The sequence below is a fragment of the Penicillium oxalicum genome, chromosome I, assembly GCF_001723175.1.
Source record: "Penicillium oxalicum strain HP7-1 chromosome I, whole genome shotgun sequence".
NCBI classification, from domain to species: domain Eukaryota; kingdom Fungi; phylum Ascomycota; class Eurotiomycetes; order Eurotiales; family Aspergillaceae; genus Penicillium; species Penicillium oxalicum.
This window is the reverse complement of record NC_064650.1, coordinates 3,695,980-3,712,249: the sequence shown is the minus strand read 5'-3', so window position 1 is coordinate 3,712,249 and position 16,270 is coordinate 3,695,980. Positions and strand designations below refer to the sequence as shown.

The 16,270-nt window shown below is 50.4% G+C and overlaps 8 protein-coding genes across 8 annotated transcripts; 4 read left to right on the top strand and 4 right to left on the bottom strand.

Annotated features, from left to right (window-relative positions):
* Positions 1-94: 94 nt before the first annotated feature.
* On the top strand, positions 95-1,756 carry POX_a01220 (uncharacterized protein; the record flags this gene model as incomplete). Its single annotated transcript, XM_050110150.1, has 1 exon — positions 95-1,756. The coding sequence occupies one exon, from the start codon at positions 95-97 to the stop codon at positions 1,754-1,756; it is 1,662 nt and encodes a 553-aa protein (XP_049973918.1).
* A 1,408-nt stretch (positions 1,757-3,164) lies between these two features.
* POX_a01219 (3-methyl-2-oxobutanoate hydroxymethyltransferase) lies at positions 3,165-4,327 on the top strand (the record flags this gene model as incomplete). The annotated part of the gene is made up of 2 exons (XM_050110149.1): positions 3,165-3,617; positions 3,686-4,327. 2 exons carry the CDS (start codon positions 3,165-3,167, stop codon positions 4,325-4,327), a joined length of 1,095 nt encoding a protein of 364 aa, XP_049973917.1.
* A 110-nt stretch (positions 4,328-4,437) lies between these two features.
* POX_a01218 (Ubiquitin-like protein ATG12) lies at positions 4,438-5,162 on the bottom strand (the record flags this gene model as incomplete). Its single annotated transcript, XM_050110148.1, has 3 exons — positions 4,438-4,497; positions 4,561-4,760; positions 4,895-5,162. 3 exons carry the CDS (start codon positions 5,160-5,162, stop codon positions 4,438-4,440), a joined length of 528 nt encoding a protein of 175 aa, XP_049973916.1.
* A 1,310-nt stretch (positions 5,163-6,472) lies between these two features.
* Positions 6,473-7,605, top strand: POX_a01217 (Ubiquitin-conjugating enzyme E2 8; the record flags this gene model as incomplete). The annotated part of the gene is made up of 6 exons (XM_050110147.1): positions 6,473-6,505; positions 6,677-6,818; positions 6,880-6,975; positions 7,050-7,164; positions 7,232-7,413; positions 7,469-7,605. 6 exons carry the CDS (start codon positions 6,473-6,475, stop codon positions 7,603-7,605), a joined length of 705 nt encoding a protein of 234 aa, XP_049973915.1.
* A 1,266-nt stretch (positions 7,606-8,871) lies between these two features.
* On the bottom strand, positions 8,872-9,596 carry POX_a01216 (uncharacterized protein; the record flags this gene model as incomplete). Its single annotated transcript, XM_050110146.1, has 3 exons — positions 8,872-9,157; positions 9,262-9,410; positions 9,546-9,596. The coding sequence occupies 3 exons, from the start codon at positions 9,594-9,596 to the stop codon at positions 8,872-8,874; spliced, it is 486 nt and encodes a 161-aa protein (XP_049973914.1).
* A 511-nt stretch (positions 9,597-10,107) lies between these two features.
* On the top strand, positions 10,108-11,218 carry POX_a01215 (uncharacterized protein; the record flags this gene model as incomplete). Its single annotated transcript, XM_050110145.1, has 3 exons — positions 10,108-10,133; positions 10,199-10,772; positions 10,853-11,218. 3 exons carry the CDS (start codon positions 10,108-10,110, stop codon positions 11,216-11,218), a joined length of 966 nt encoding a protein of 321 aa, XP_049973913.1.
* Positions 11,219-11,440: 222 nt separating this feature from the next.
* Positions 11,441-13,332, bottom strand: POX_a01214 (uncharacterized protein; the record flags this gene model as incomplete). Its single annotated transcript, XM_050110144.1, has 5 exons — positions 11,441-11,508; positions 11,567-11,903; positions 11,968-12,024; positions 12,085-13,184; positions 13,251-13,332. 5 exons carry the CDS (start codon positions 13,330-13,332, stop codon positions 11,441-11,443), a joined length of 1,644 nt encoding a protein of 547 aa, XP_049973912.1.
* A 1,006-nt stretch (positions 13,333-14,338) lies between these two features.
* Positions 14,339-15,841, bottom strand: POX_a01213 (uncharacterized protein; the record flags this gene model as incomplete). The annotated part of the gene is made up of 1 exon (XM_050110143.1): positions 14,339-15,841. One exon carries the CDS (start codon positions 15,839-15,841, stop codon positions 14,339-14,341), a length of 1,503 nt encoding a protein of 500 aa, XP_049973911.1.
* Positions 15,842-16,270: the final 429 nt, after the last annotated feature.

The following is a 16,270-nucleotide window of genomic DNA, read 5'->3' as shown; positions in this document are numbered from 1 at the left end:
TCTCAGCTCGCGGCCGGGTTGGTTTTCTTCCACTTGGTGTATTTGAAGTAGCCCTCGATGCGAGACAAAGGTGGAGTAGCTTTGACAGCGCAAGATGGACTTTTACGGGACTGCCTCGTCTGCAATCACTCAAATCTACCAGGTTGCTGTGTTCATCCAAGGTGTCGTCTCTGACATCAAATCTTTCGATGATGACCGGGCGGAAATTCGCCTCAAGTTGAATCTCGAGATCTCCTCACTGCTCTTCTGCAAGCGAATATTCTTCCATCCCGAGCATGGACTTTTACTCCCTGGGAAACTGGATTCTTTTATTGCAGAGACGGTGGATGGTCTACTCGTGCAGATGCGCAAGACTTTGGCCGAGTATGAGATTGTCGCGGCCAAGTACGGACTTGCGAACGAGGATGTTGTGGTTGAGTCTGAGCAGGTCAAGACACATGAGTCCCTCTTGGAGCGCGCCAAGAGCAAGGCCAAGCTTCTCAAGCTGAAAGGATACGACTGGTCGCTCTTCGACAAGAAGAAGCTGCAAAAGATTCTGGACACCTATACACAATGGTCTGCGCAGTTGCGCAATATCATGCAGCACATGTCCCAGGAGACCTTGGCTCAGCTGGCTGAGACCGATCATCAGGGCCTCAAGAGTAGTGGTCTGGAGCCTGTGGTGAAGCGACGAGTGCTCGCTGCGGCGAAGGCCCCAGCAGACTACCAGGGCCTGACTGGAGGTTTGACTGAAATCGGCACCTCAGTTGGTGATTTCAAATTAGGAACCTGGTCTGCTGGTGGCTCCGAAAGCATGCAAGTCGTTGTGGAGTTCCGTGAGTATGAGAGCCGACTGAAAGACGAAGACCTGGATGCTGAGGAGGTTGAGGAACTCAAGAGACCCATTCGTGATCTAGCGTGGCTGCTGCAAAGCACCACTTTTACTGGTTCATCCTCGGAGTCATTGGACCAGCCCAAGATCTATGCTTTGGAGTGCTTGGGCTTCATAGATCAGCCTGCGGAAGAGCGCAGCGTGTTCCTCTACAAATTGCCGGCGGCCGATGCCAACGAGGGCGCCTCTCTTACCACTCTGCATGGCTTCATCAATGCCATCGACACTGCGAGCAACAAACCGCTCAAGAAACCAGTGCTCAATGACCGATTCAGCATGGCTCACAGTCTAGCGCAGACTGTTTCCAATCTTCACGCCTCGGCGTGGGTGCACAAGAACATCTGGAGTAGAGGAATCTTGCTCTTCTTGGAGAATTCTACGGGGGTCAGCACCGCGGGGCTTGATCAGCAACGCCGGAACATTTCGGGTTCCGGCGGTCGAATTGTCTCGTATCTCGGCGACTGGGGATACGCACGAGCAGTCGAGAAAGGCACCGAGCTACGCGCCGACTTTGAGATAGAACCAAACCTGTATCGTCATCCTGACAGACAGGGTCGCCCAACGCATCAGTTCAATCGACTGCATGACCTTTATGCGCTAGGTGTGGTGCTCCTGGAGATCGGATTGTGGGTGACTTTATCGCGCCTGATGGACGCAAAGATCAAGGAAGCACTTCGAATTGGGAAACTGCCCAACCGAAAGAAGGTCGCTGCAGACCTGGTGGCATTGGCAGAGCAAGGACTGCCAAAGGAGATGGGTGTAGGCTACACCAAGGCGGTTTTGGCCTGTCTCACGAGTGGTTTCCGGGAGAAAGATGGCCCTGGGCTGGCGATGGACTTTCAAACCAAGGTAGTTGATGTTCTAAGAGGTGGAATTCAAGTTTAACTTGATGATGCTCGAATCATGATGAAATGGAGAACAGCAATCATGCTCTTTACTGCCCGATGGAGACCCTCGTGAGTAAATATCGGCACATTAATGTTTAAAGATTTAGTACCGCCCACCAGCATTTCCATGTCTTAATTATAACTTCCAGTGAACGGTCAGAAAAAGGGTCGTGGAAGAACTACGAAGATAAGCTTTGTTGTGTGTGGCTCAAGGCTGACTCGCGGAGGAGCCTCCAGCACGATAGAAACCTTCAACGCGGATCTAGACAAACCCACTCCAAGTGCTCTCACAAAACATACCGCAGCCCAAGCCATCTGTTTCCTGGTCCGAAATGGATGGAGTGGTTTTCTCCACGAATACGCCGTAATTCATAGCATGCCGCGTGTGCAGCTACGGAGCTCTCCAAGCCCGACCCCGCCCTAGTCCGAATGCAGTAACAGCCTCGGCATTTGGCCTGGCGCGGGGAGAATGAGATGACCAGGCGGTGAGCCGCTGGCCGATTGTATGCGATACAGCTCAGGTGGATTTGGCCAGTGGTCATGGAACATTGAGTAATAACAATACTCGATCGTTTCACAAAAATGAAGGGAAAAAAAGGTCTAGGTTCATACGGTTACTGGTTTGAGGCTAGAATGCGGGGGTAGTACCAAAAGTGCAGTGGATTCAAACTGCTTATTTGGGTGATCTTCGCATGTCCAGGGGCTCTTTGGTCGGGAAAAAAAAATGCGGGGAAAACTTTTCTACGGTCCTTGTTCTGAACTCGACAAACTGGGGTTACTGTCCAACGCCGAGCTTAATGACCATTGGGGTCTGGGCTTATCCGATGCAGAACTTACATAGACGGTAGGAAGGTATTTTGGGCACTGGAAGTATTTGCCCCCGTCTCAACGTCTACCGTGGACAGCCGAGCTATTGGTGAATTGCGGCGGCAGTAACTTGCCGACAGCCCGTGACATGTCCGAAATGCTCAACTCCGCCTTTAGATTTTTCTTCCCTTAATTGGAGATGCTGCCGTCTACGCCGCATAACCCAGCACGTAAGTCCGGTCGGAAGGGGATAGCCTTTTCTAGAAGAGTAATTTACCTGGCTGCATGTTCTGGGTGTTGTGAATAAAATTCGACCTCGCTTGTTCCTACTGCTTGACTTTGGTGCTGGACCTGGGGATTCCATTGATCCATTAGTGAGGTCATTCTCGCCGCGCTATTGAAGAGTGAAAGAGCCTGCCGCGCGCTTCAATTTCATCGTCTCAACAACGCTCTCTCAAGACCCTCAGCGACATCATTTCCTCTTTCACTGGACATAATCTTGATTTTAGCTTGACCCTTCGGAGCTTCCAATAGACTATTTGGTCTGGATTGTTTACTCCGCCCCACGAGTTTCTACTCCAAAGGAGGCAATTCCCACGATGGTCGCGCAAACGGCGAGGTTGCGTCCACTCGCGCGGACGATCTCAACTGCGCTGTCTCCCTTGAGCAAGATCACGCATCATGCGTCCCCCTTTCGTCCAAGACCCTCCTCCTCATCGCCCAATCTACGCCCAGCGCTGGCTCCTCGCATCCAAACCCGACATAGTTCATACCACTCACCCGAGCCGACCTCGAATACACCCAATGCACGCAAAAAGGTCACCATGGTCACGCTGCGAAATCTCTACAAAAAGGGAGAACCGATCGCCATGATCACCGCCCACGACTTCCCGAGCGCACGTGCCGCGGATGAATCGGGGATGGACATGGTACTGGTTGGCGACAGTCTGGGCATGGTAGCCATGGGGCTAGAAAATACCACGGAGGTCATCATGGAAGAGATGCTTTTACATTGTCGGAGCGTGGCTCGGGGAGCAAAGGCGGCTTTCATTGTATGCTATTCGAGCTTGTTTCCCCCTCAAAGTTTGCCAACTTGAGTGCTGACCGATGATTGTTGCAGATCGGCGATCTGCCCATGGGCTCTTACGAGGTCACCCCCGAACAGGCGGTGCAATCTTCGTTGCGATTCATCAAAGAAGGCCGCGTGCATGGAGTCAAGATCGAGGGAGGCGAGGAACTGGCTCCAACCGTCAAGCGCATCACTCAGGCAGGGATCCCCGTGGTCGGTCACATTGGTCTCACTCCGCAAAGGCAAAATGCCCTGGGTGGGTTCCGGGTGCAAGGCAAAACCGCCATCGGTGCGGTGCAGCTTCTCAAAGATGCGTTGGCGTTGCAAGAGGCTGGCGCATTCATGCTCGTCCTGGAGGCGATGCCGCCCGAAGTGGCAGGCCTGATCACCTCGAAGCTGCAAATTCCGACTATCGGCATTGGGGCCGGAAATGGCTGCTCGGGGCAGGTCCTCGTGCAAGTCGACATGACGGGCAATTTCCCCCCGGGTCGTTTTATGCCCAAGTTTGTCAAGAAGTACGCCGACGTTTGGGGCGAGGCAACACGAGGCATGCAGCAGTATCGCGACGAGGTCAAAAGCCGACAATTCCCTTCGCCCGAGTATACATACCCCATCACGAAAGAGGAGCTGTCAAAGTTCGAGCAGACGGTCGATCGGTTGTATGATGGCAGATCACGAACCGGCTCTGAATAGCGCTCTCTTTTCTGTCCACTGTATAGTGCACAATTACCCCCGTCTTATACCATCGAGACTGCCCCCTTCCTCGATGTTTGTACATAGTCCACCTGCGTGTTCAATTGCACTCACCCAAACGCTGGCGTCATAGAGTAGGCGACAATCAATTGATCATCTGTTTTGAAACACTAAGGCACAGATTAGTTTGTCACCGACACGTAGCAGGCCCGTCCACGAAAGGGAAAGCTTACTCGCCAAAGCCCACCCACGCCTTCATCCAGGCCGGGTGCGAACACACTGTTCACGTAGCAAAAAACTGAGTCGGTATCTTTGCAGTCCAGCTTTTTGCGGAGGAACTTGACCACTGTCTCAAACTTTTGCGATGCACTGATCTTGAAGACGCGGTTCTTCAGGATCGGTGCCGATGGCAGAGGCTGAAAGCGGACGGTCACTGTACGGCCCACGCCGGTTGGACGGTGAGACTCATATCTCTCAAAGATCATGCTGAATAGGAAAAAACAATACACAACAAAGATTGAACTCAAAACAAGCCCTAAGAAATGCCTCGGAGAAAGATCATCTCACCTTTACCAGCATCGATCACCTCCACATCAGCAAGTGCTTGGTGCGCATCGCGGGGCAACCCGGTGAGCATGACCGAAGCTGTCATATTCATGGGCAGATCAGCCCCCTGAGCGTCGTCTGGGATAGGGGCATCTCCAATTTGAGGAGATGCCGATCCAGAGGAAGCGGGTGGACGGTCCGGTGCGGGACGATGGCTCAGGGTGCTTGTTGCTGGCTGGGATGACTGATATACAGGCGACTCGTGTGATGGTGATGATGAAGAGTCCATGCTGAAGACTGGTGAGTGTGAATTTAGGTGGCGCCCGAGGATGAGAAGATTCGATTGAGTCAATTTTCAGCAGACTGATTGCCAGCTGGTAGCTGTCAGGTGAATGAGAGAGAAAGAAACGGAGGACAAGAAAGTGATGGGATAAGCCCAAGTCCGCCTTACAATCTGGACGGCAACTGGGCCCTCGGTCCACTGCGACAACCTGCACACGAGCTCCGCTGTGCAGAAGCCCCAGACTAAATGCCGCTTTGCCTGTCAATCAGTCCCTATTACCTGCCCCAGGCCTGCTAAGGGTAGCTGTCTCTATGCTTGCCAGCGGAAACAATGATGATCAGTTTTATGCAGTGCAAAAAAATGGAACTTGGTAGGTAGCTGAGAGGGGAAGTTAAGTGTACTACTACTATGGTAGGACTGCGTACGGGAGGATCTGAACCTTCCGAATTGAATCTCCATGTCCATCCAATCTTTTCTGACCATCCAAGCTGTTCCAAATTGTAGCTTCAATGTCCTACCAAGGATACTGTAGGCTCTCTGTACCATCTCAATGTGCTACTTTAGCAGCTGATCGAGTGTCGGAGCTGATCGATCTCTCGCAGGTATTCAGCATCTTTCAGACTCACGTGGCAGCATACAATGAGCTAAAGGTACCCTCGTGTATTACTACTAGTCTTCTACATGAGAATACTACATACTACTACCCTCTGCTACCTCTCTTTGAAGATATACCTTGATGTTACTCCTGAGTGCCCGCAGGTGTCCACTAGTTCCAATTTCTGGTAGGATCCCTCCTGCAGTGAGTGGTACTTGATAGTACTTATGTAGCCACCCATTTGTCACGGGTACTTTCGTAGTGCAGCGTACCTTGGAGTACCTTTCGGGCTGCCGTCACGGCGGGGCTGACTCATCGAGACATCACCGCCCGGCGACAGTCCGCCCCCGCTCTGAGGTAACTGTCGTTCAGTCGTTGATGGTTTGTCTTTTGTTGAAAATCCTCGCCGGCAGATTACATACTTTGAATTCTAGACTCTGTGGTAAAAACCACCAGCTATTCAGTCACAGCTTCCAACCACTGAACGGAACGGCTACAGCTGGACTTCAGCTCAACACAGTATCGATTCCGGTGCCTTCTTTCACGTTGCCGCTGCGCTCGGTGCTTCCCCGCTCCGCTGAATTGGAGTCCGACTGCTCCTCTTCAGCAACTGCCAACTCTTTTTAAGCTTCTCTGAAGACCCTGCCACAAGATTGAGAGTCCTTCCTCAATATCAACCAACCTCAGAACCAAGAACCTGTGCACATTTTAAACCGCCACAATGAGCAGCCCTAAGCGCAGAATTGAAACTGATGTAAGTTTTCCGCCCGAACGAAAACCGCCATGGTTTTTCCATACTCCCCGCAAATGCTAATTCAGACCTTCTATTGGAACTCATAGGTGATGAAGTACGATCTTCCACTCCTCAGATCTATCAATCTTCCATGGAAGTCTCGGATCAAGCTCAGTGCTAACTTGGATGCAGGATGTATGTTCAGCGCCGCTCGTGTCGGCCCCGTGCGTGGTCCAGCGCCCGACTGGCACCCGCCATCAATATAACCCCGAGATACTGACCAGCAACAACAGGTTGATGAGTGACTATGAGGTAACTCTGGTCAACGACAACAGTAAGTTTACTTTTCAAATCCAGGGGTTGTCTTTAGTGACCATAAGCTAACTCATTTCAAGTGTACGGGCGGTTTCCTGCAACAGTACTCGATCGATGCGCGACGCTAATATCATACAGGCAAGAGTTCTATGTTCGGTTCAAGGGTCCTGAAGAGAGTATGTGCAGCACGTCTCAAAAAGATTCCCCCATTCGCAGTGACCAGTGACCTCTTGCTGACCAGAATCTCCAGCTCCCTTCGCTGGCGGGCATTGGAAAATTCACGTGGAACTGCCCGATCAGTACCCTTATAAGAGCCCGAGCATTGGCTTCGTGAACCGCATCTTTCACCCAAACATCGACGAGCTGTGAGTGCTCCGCAGGGCAAGTAATCATCCACAGGTGGATAGAAATACTGATCAGCTGCATCTGAAGATCGGGATCGGTCTGCCTCGACGTGATCAACCAGACCTGGTCTCCCATGTACGACATGATCAACATTTTCGAGGTCTTTTTGCCCCAGTTACTTCGCTATCCCAACCCCTCGGACCCGTTGAATGGTGAGGCTGCCGCTTTGATGATGCGCGAGCCCAAAAGCTATGAGTCCAAGGTCAAAGGTAATCAGTCCATGATTTTGAAGCAACGGGTGATGTTGCTGACTGTGCCAACCAGAATACGTTGTCAAATATGCTAGCAAAGAGGCCGTCGACGAGGCGGGGGAAGATACCGAGTCTGAAGACGAGTTGAGTTCCGCTGGGAGCTACGAATCCGGCGGGGAAGAGCCCGCCGGTGCCATGGATGACGTGTGAATAGTGTGTTGACGGGCTTGTACCCTGGACATCCTAGGTAGGAGCAAATTTGCACGCACATATCGCATTCTCGACTCGTCCATATTGAGGTTTGAACTGTCATTGGCAACACAGGTCAGCGGAGGCGTTTTATCACCCCAGGAATTCTTTATTTTTTTCTTTTTCTTTGTTTTTTGACTTGCCTCGCCTGCCCATTGTTTTTCTGTTTGTCTGCCTGATCTTTCCTTTCTTTTCGTTCTTTTTCAATTTTCCCACTTGGCGCATTTCTACCGCAGTCGTTGCCGGAGTTGAGGATTGGACAGGATCCGCTGGTGCAGAATCGCATCACTCCACCAGGGTGGCATCCGGGATATTTGCGTTCGACTTATACCTGACAGGCTTTCAATCACATTCTGTTTTCTTTTTCGTGCTGCAGATCCCCAAGGGTCCCGATTTATAGCAAATCCCAAGATGGCCTCCACTCTTCAAGACAGGGCCAAGCATCACCATACACCCCTTTTTGATCTGCTATCCATTCGAAAATATCCCAAAGCAGCCCCAGAAGATCTACCTAATTGCGACGACGTAACTTTGTCGCCAGGGGAGACATACCTATTCATAAACATCGAGAAACAATTCTCGATTTCCCGCAGTGTGCGTAGATTTCCACCTGAAGTCGGCCATGGAGAGACTGCAGTAGTCACCCTCTACCAAAATTTGAAGGCTACTAGGACATGACCCAGCTACGTAGGAAGAAAAGGAGCCTACATCCGTGATGGCTATTGCGAGTAGAATGACAGTGAGGATGAGAAAGTGACAAATTCTGAACAGACAATCTGCCGCATGGGTATTGACAGATGAGAGAGAGAGAGAGAGAGAGAGAGAAAGAGAGAAAGGAGGGGAGGGGAAACAAAAAAAAAAGGCAAAAAAAAGGGGGGGGGAAACTGGGAGAATGGCAATGCTCATGAACATCAGTCGGCCGGCGATTTCTTGCAAATGAAACAACCCAAAATAAGAAAGAAGAGAAGAACAAGAAGGAAGGCAAAAGAAAGGAAATGAACGGTTTGGACAAGGAGTGTGAGGAATACAAGGAATGGGGCGCTGAGGGCCGGAGAGCCGAATGCCGAATGCCGAGTCAGGTAGTTCGACGCTGCTCTTCAAGGCATGCGTCGAACTTTGCGGCCCGTCTGTTCTCATGTTGGTAGCTGTGGCGGTTCCATCAGGTCTGCACGGAGCACGAAGCGCGGACACATTTTTGGTTGTTTGCTATTGATGACCTGCACGATTTCAGGTGACCTTGAGCACACCAAAGACGTCACGGGCCCCATCGCCATTCTCTTTGAGGTTCTGGCGGGAGCGCTTCTTGTTCGTGTTCACCACGACCTCGCCCCAGTGCTTGGGAGCTGTATTGCCGGAAGAAGGACGACTGGGGTCTCTGTCGACCGTAACCACCGTCACGCTTTTTTGATCCCGGGACGGCGTGGGAGAATTGGGTGTTGATACTGGCGCGGGAAGCGTGGCTTGGGGTTGGAGGTGTGGTTGTGGTTGGAGTGACCAGATATCAATGACGGAGCTACAGTACAACGGGTGAGTTCGAACGGTCAGTCATGATCTTATGCAGCTTTCAAGGGCATAAGCAAAAGGATGCGTAGAGCTGCCCGAGCCGGTTTTACTCACTCTGAAGTACGCTGGCAGATGGCATCGAGAGCTTCTCGCTCTCGTCGCACGGATTCCGGATCCGGCTGGGTGGTCTGTTGGGCATGAAGTGACCCGTAGTTGTAGCTTGTCTGATAAGGATCCTCGTCGAGCAGTCGCGAAGATTCAGGCTAACAGAGAGAAACAAAAAAAATGTTAACCTTATCCATTCATAGCTTGGTAATGTCTGATTTTCCGGTTCGGGTAGATGCGCGGAGAGTTTAATTTGGGCATCTCTTCAACGAAGGGCTCTTGTCGCAACCAACCTCTAAAGAATCACGGCGATTGCCGCCTAGGCATGAAGAACAGATGCCCATCGTTACTGATTTTAGGTGATTATGTGCGACTCTGATGGAAGAAGATGCAACCGGAAGGTTATGAAACGGTCTCGGTCTCGGTCTCGGTCTCGCGATCAAACGGCGGGTCTTCGTCGGCTTGGGGCACGTTCGGGGAAGGGAAGCGTCTCGTCGCAACAACCGGAGGATTCGTTGAGGATAGAAAGAGTGTCGGAGATGTTGAATGTGCAAAGCAAAATCAAAGTCATGAAATCGCGCGACGCATGCAGGGAGTGCGAGTCCAAGAGGCGATCAAAAAGAGCCAGGCGCAAGCAGGAAGCCTGGAGAGTTCGAGGAGTGCTATTCACAATCGCCAAGAAGGCTGGCGACGTCCAGAAAGTGAGTCCGTGCGCGCGGCGGGTGTCATGCGACAGGCGATAAGCGATAAGGAAGTGCGTTGCCCGGAGCGTGGCATTAATGCCGTTGATTTTTGGCTTCGCTCACCGTGGCGCTCGTCCCGAACATCGTTCGCGCATCTCACGAACCTACAATCATGTTTAGTCTACCAAATGCGAAACGGTGAGCTGGTCACAATTGGTCTGCTGATTGGAGATTGGACAAGTGAAACTGAGGTGTATATCCAGCGTCCGCCGGGACGAGGTTGAATCCCCGGCCTCCTCTCGTGAACCGTCACCCGTCGATGAAAGCGACCTCCAAGATGCCCACGCCCGGTTGGGCAAGCTGCTCGATCTAGATGGATTGATGGGATTGTCCGCACCCACTGACGTGAATAACGAAAATAACAACCCACCGATCGACGAGCAAAATGACGAGGACGAGCAAGAGTTCGAGTTCCGTCTCTTCAGTGCCCCAGCAAGGCCCACCGCAAACACCTCAGCAAGCACACAAGCGACAGGAAAAGCGGGAGATACGCCAGCAAAGGCGAATGATGTTTCTGCGGGCCAACTGGGACAAATTGCGCCAGTCACGCAAAAGCTACGCATTCGATTGCGATCTCCATCTCCGTCGGGGAACCCTTCAGAAGGTCGATTCGTCAAAGCGTCCCGTGGATGGCAGTATTACTTCTCCACTCCGGCACTTCTTGGGCAAGAAGAAAGTGATGAGGTGAAAGAGCAGATAGCCGCACAAAGACGCCGTTTCGAAGAAATCGCAGTCACTGGCGATCTCGTCACAGCATGGGCGAAGACGCAACCATGGGTAAGTTCTCCTCCAAGTTGTACCCGCTGCGTCCCTTGAATCTCAAAAGGGATCAATGGCTAAAAATAAATGCTCTTCAGCCGGGCTGTGATCTTCCCTGGCGGGTGATTCACCTTAAGCGTCATCAGACGAAGATGCCTCCCACGGCAAAGGATGTCCCCGTCTACGTGATCGAAGGTGCTCCGGTCTCGAAGGCCCCCTCAACCAGGAAAAAGCCCGGCAAAAAACGCCGTGTCCAACTTCGTAAGAAAACGGCAGCGGCCGTGGCCGCCAAGGAGCAGGAAGCCGAGAAGAAGACTCGCAAGAACCGGGAGCGCAAGCTCAAGCGTCGACAGAAGGCTCGAGAGCAAAAGGCTGCGGCTGCCTCATCTAGCGGTGTCGCTGAGAATGGTGATGTGACGATGGGAGATGTGGATGGAGATTCATCGGGCGGTAATGATGAATGATCACGCGTCTCGTCATTGTAAATTACTTGCCTCAAGATACGAGAATCATGATACCCCCGCGCGAATCAAAGACCCTTTTGGCCAGCAACAAATCCTTAAATGGTAATTGAATTTTTTCCTTGCCATGAGAAGACGACTCAAAGTCAAGTCCATTACTTGTTGGTGGGCTAAGTGTATCGAGATATGCGATAGAAGTATGCTCTCAGACTGCAAGCAGAACCTTCAAAGAGGCCCCAACGAAGAGCGATATACCTTGAAGAGTGGAAAGATCGTCGTCGCGATCAAATGTCCTGTTCATGCTGGATTAGCGAGATGTGACAGTAGTTGATAACGATTTCCCAGACTTACCCAAGATGAAAAACACCAATCCAAAAGCCGCTTTGAAATTCTGCACGCCAACCAGAAGAAGAATCATGAAACACAAAGTCCAGCCCGAAAGACCACTCTGATGAAGACCGGGGGTTTGTTTGATCTTGATCGCAGCTTCGTCAAGTAGAGTATGTAAATTGGCGGCTGTGTTAGTGGCTTTGTCCAGCAAAGCTTGGGATACTTGGGCGTTGAACCGGATCGACTCTTGGGTCTGTTGCTGGGTCAATAGTTGTTCTGCCTGAAGCTGCTGAGTATGTTGGAGTTCCTCTGCTTTTAGCTGTGCTTGATTCACAGAACTGTCCATTGCCCGGAGTCGCTGGTAAAATTAGCACTCGGTTTAAGCTACCGTCATTGTATCAGGACATGACCCGAGAACAGACCTCTGCCAACTTGTTCTCTTGTTCGATAGCAACGATCAAGCGATTGTTGAGCCATTCCTGATTCATCAGCATGTGGGACACCCAAATTAGAGTGCAAAAGACCATATGGAAGCATACCAGCGCTTGATCCATGATTGCCATTTGCTGAGAAAGCTGAGCCACATCTGCCTCAGCCAAAGACCGCAAAGAGTTCTGAAGGTCAGAGGTCATTGCTTTTGCTACGATTGAGTCATGCACCTGCATCTGCGCAACTTGATGACTTCGAGTGATGACATCTTTGTGGGTAGCGAGCAATATTTCATGGAGAGCTTTCGCATGGGACGAGCTGTTTTTCAGATCCTGAGACAGTGTCAATGTTGTAAATTCATCCTTTTGCCGGTGCACATAGAATAAGCTGACCTGCTTCAAAATTGAAGATTCCATATGCAGTTTGCCGAGCGTTGTGGTGACTGCCGCACCGACACAGTCAAACCCATCCTCTATCTTCCTTAGCAATTTGTCGAACGCTCCACCAATGAATGTTCCCTTTTCTTCCATCTCTTTCGTCGCTTGTTCCTGCAGGACCAGAACATTCTGAAGAAACGCCTGGTGCTCAGCTGCGGTCTTTTCTGCCTGATGGAGAGCTTCCTGGAGACCCTCATTGAGCTTAATAGTGCTCTCTGTAAGTGAATGATGGAGGCCGAGAATTTCTTCCTTTTCAGTCTCAGCCCGAGATGCCTGGCAGATGACTATTGCGTTCTGGCGATTATTGCTATATGAGGTCCACCATTGAGGCCGCGATTCTAGAGCTTTCAGACAAAGTTCCAGATCCCTCTTTGGCAATTTCTTCTCATCCAGATGATGCGAAGTCGGTTTGCGAAGAAATCTGAACCCCGAGGTTGATGGTGTTCGAATTGATGCTGTGATGGCAATGCACGGTTGAGGGATGAGAGTTGATGCCCCTTCAAGCTCACAAATTGCCAACCGGGCAGCGTAGATAGAGCGGATCATGTTGAGCTTTTGGTTGACCTCAGGATCAGAGTTAGCCTTGCCGCCGAGTTCTTGGCATGAGGTCATGAGCTTGGTTGCAGCGAGACGATTGCAAGACGAAGAGGTGCTCAAAGACTCAATGATATTAACGGCTTGGGTGAAAATCGAGTCATGCTGATGGTTGTTAGATATAAGATTGGCGACTACGTTGCTCTCGTTCAGTGGGCGTTTAGGGGATATCAGGCTCTCTCAATGAAATTGTCAGTCTGAAAGATGAGGAAAGTAAGGGTGACCTGCTCGTTTCGATTTCTTACCATGCCCAGTTGAGCTAGCTCCAGCCCAGCTGGCAACGGTCAAAGCAAGACCGAGGAGAAGATGGACGGTTGAGGTTTGCATTGTGAATGGATGAGTTGAAACCATCCACCAAGAAACTGCAGTGCTGAGAGTTGAACACTCCGATTCGATTCACTGTTGAGAAACCCCACCAGAAGAATCGAGGCCGGTAAAGGCTTGCAAAGACACAAGGTTGGGTCCTTTGAACCAGAATCTCCGAATTAGAGTTGATGATACTTTGTATTATGGCTGGAGGGCGGAGATGGCTGAAAAGGCTTATTCGCAGTAATCTAAAGCTGACTGAGGATAAACGATGGTCCCCAAAATTTGAGCACTGGAGGGGAGGGAGATGGTGTGGACTCGAAGTAGACGCTGGGTGTCAAGTGAGAGACGCAAGATTTCAGATTTCACTTCATTGCATTCTAGTCACGAGGTTGACCCACGAAGAGCCTTCAGCGTTAAAAACCACAGTTTTACAAATTCTAGTATGACCTCGAATACCTAGAAGATCGAACAGACTACTCTTTGAAAAACAGCCGAACCCAAATCCTATTTTACTAAGACCAAGCATTTGAGATTATCAAAAAGGCAGACCTAGCACTGTCAGGAGTGAACACATCTCTGGGTCTGAGTTCGTCGACGGTAATAAAAGATCGAATCAGAGAGCACAGAATTAAGTCATGGACCGATCTTCGGTCAGGATCAAGGCCTCACCCAGGTACCTGAGTGAGCTGGAGCGCACTGAGCAACCCCATAAGTCGTCCCAAGTCTCTTACAGTCGATTGCCTCATTTGACCTCATCAGGTATCGCATCCCACGGAATCATCCACCATAAGGAGAGTACAGTGTAGAATCTTCTGGCCAGTTAAGTCACCAGCCATTCTCCTCAAATTTTTGGGTTTGACCTACGACTAGTAGCAAGTATTAGACTTTGGATAGATAATGACCTCGATCTATTTCGCTCAACCTCCACAGTAATTATGAATCGAATTAACAGTCCCGAGGGAAAGTCGGTTGTATTGCCATTCAAGAGCCCGGAACCGCCCACCATAGGTAGAGAACAATAAATCTATTCTTGCAAGCTTCTCGCTTCTTCATGAGATTCCTCGACTGTTTCCTGATGAGGTTCTCCACCCTCCTTTTCTTGAGCTTCCCTCCTTCGCTTAAACTCCTGGCGAAATCCTTCTGTGTACTCATCTGGATCCCATGCCAAGACTCGAGTTTCCATCTCTTCAAGCTTCCTCGTCACCAACTCTTCCATCTCAGCCCTCTGGTCGTCATTCAACAGAATCAAGCGCTCTTTCCAAGCTTCACCCGGCTCACCCTTCCCCGTAGGCCCAAAGAACCGCCGATCAATCTTCAGCCAGTAAATCGTATCAAACGCGAAACTATTCAGAAGAGCATAGATCACCCAAAAGTCCCCACTATCCCAACTCTGTTGCATCTGTTCTGGGAGCTGAGGATCGGTATCTTCGCACGCCTTCATTGCCGCAAGGAAGGTCTTGAGTCGGCGATCGAAGACTCGAGTCCAGTCTTCAATACCTTCGGACCATTTTTCAGGCCTCTCGATGAGGAGCCACCATGGCGGTGCGTGTGAAAATTCCACCGGTGCCGCGTATGCAAACTCCCAATCTACCACACCGGCGATCTGCATGCGGTGGTTGAGAAGTATATTACCGGGACGGAAATCGTCACACCAGAGTTTGAAGGGGCCGCTCTCATGGGATGACAGAGATAGTTTTTTCTCTCTCGCGAGCTTGGGAAAAAGCTGTCTGGCAACAAACTTCCGACGGCAGTCATCGGCAGACTTTATTGCATCGTTTCTCTGATGAAGTAGATGCTGGATATTTAGTTGTCCGAGGGCTTCAATGTATGAGGATGTTGTGTTGAAGGTAGTACCAAGACTAGGAAGTTTGGATCGAGGAAGTGTCCCTAACCGAACAAGCTCGTTCATATTCATTGATACCGGCCGGCTATTGATCTCCCAAGAGAAATCATCTACCTGGTTCAGAGACCCTATTTTAGAGAATTCTGTCCGATAAAGCTGCAATACGACCTTTGCTAGCTCTGTATAGAGCAATTTTAGTTGATTCTCGTTGATGTTTGGATCAAGACTTCCCCGTTTTTCACTCGGACACCCTGGTGTATTGAGAGCATCATAAATAGTCGTGGTGTGCTCAATATGGCTCATCATGATGAATGGACTCAAATTGAGCGGACTTTCTGCTCGTGTACCCGAGCGAAGAACAAACGGAACTGGGATTTGCGTCTGATCGGAGAGATATCGCATCACAGCAACTTCATTTTGAGTCTTTTCTTCGGGAAAGAGAATAGCGCCAGGCTGGGAGAAGCGGATGTTGATTGCGTTGTGGGTATACTTCATTTGTAACGTGATATTGAAAGACCCTTTTCGAAGAATTGCAAACACAGGATCATCACCCGAATTATGCTTCCAAATGAACATTGCAATGGGTCGTTTGACATCAATATCGAGGAATTGTAGAAGCCAAGTCTCAGATATATCATCGGATTGCTCCCATGCAACATCGTCGTAAAGCATCTCGAGCTCCATACTTTGAAGACGCGTTGACGGACTCTCACTTCGAGGGCGGTTCTCGGTCTTTCAAGAAGTCCACAGGGAACAGTCGTAATGGGCGTGCGGGAAAAGCACCATGGCAAAGCAAAATCGACTTTACATGTCACCGAGGAAGAAATAGAACATGAGTAACGATAGTAAAATGGAGAGATCAAAGCGATCACACGAGTCAGGTACAGTCACATGATCTCTATCACTTCTCCAAGTTCACGGTCACAGACATGCATGAGCATCCCACCAATCGGATACTCACATTACTGTAACTCGCTGGCTATCCCAACGCCGGTGCGTTTGCAAAAGGAATAGCCGCGTAACTACCATTATGCACCAGTAAGGGGTAGGCGCTGTCATGCTGTACTTGTGAGACGACAGATTTCTAAACCGCGGGAAGCGCTGCAATTGTCT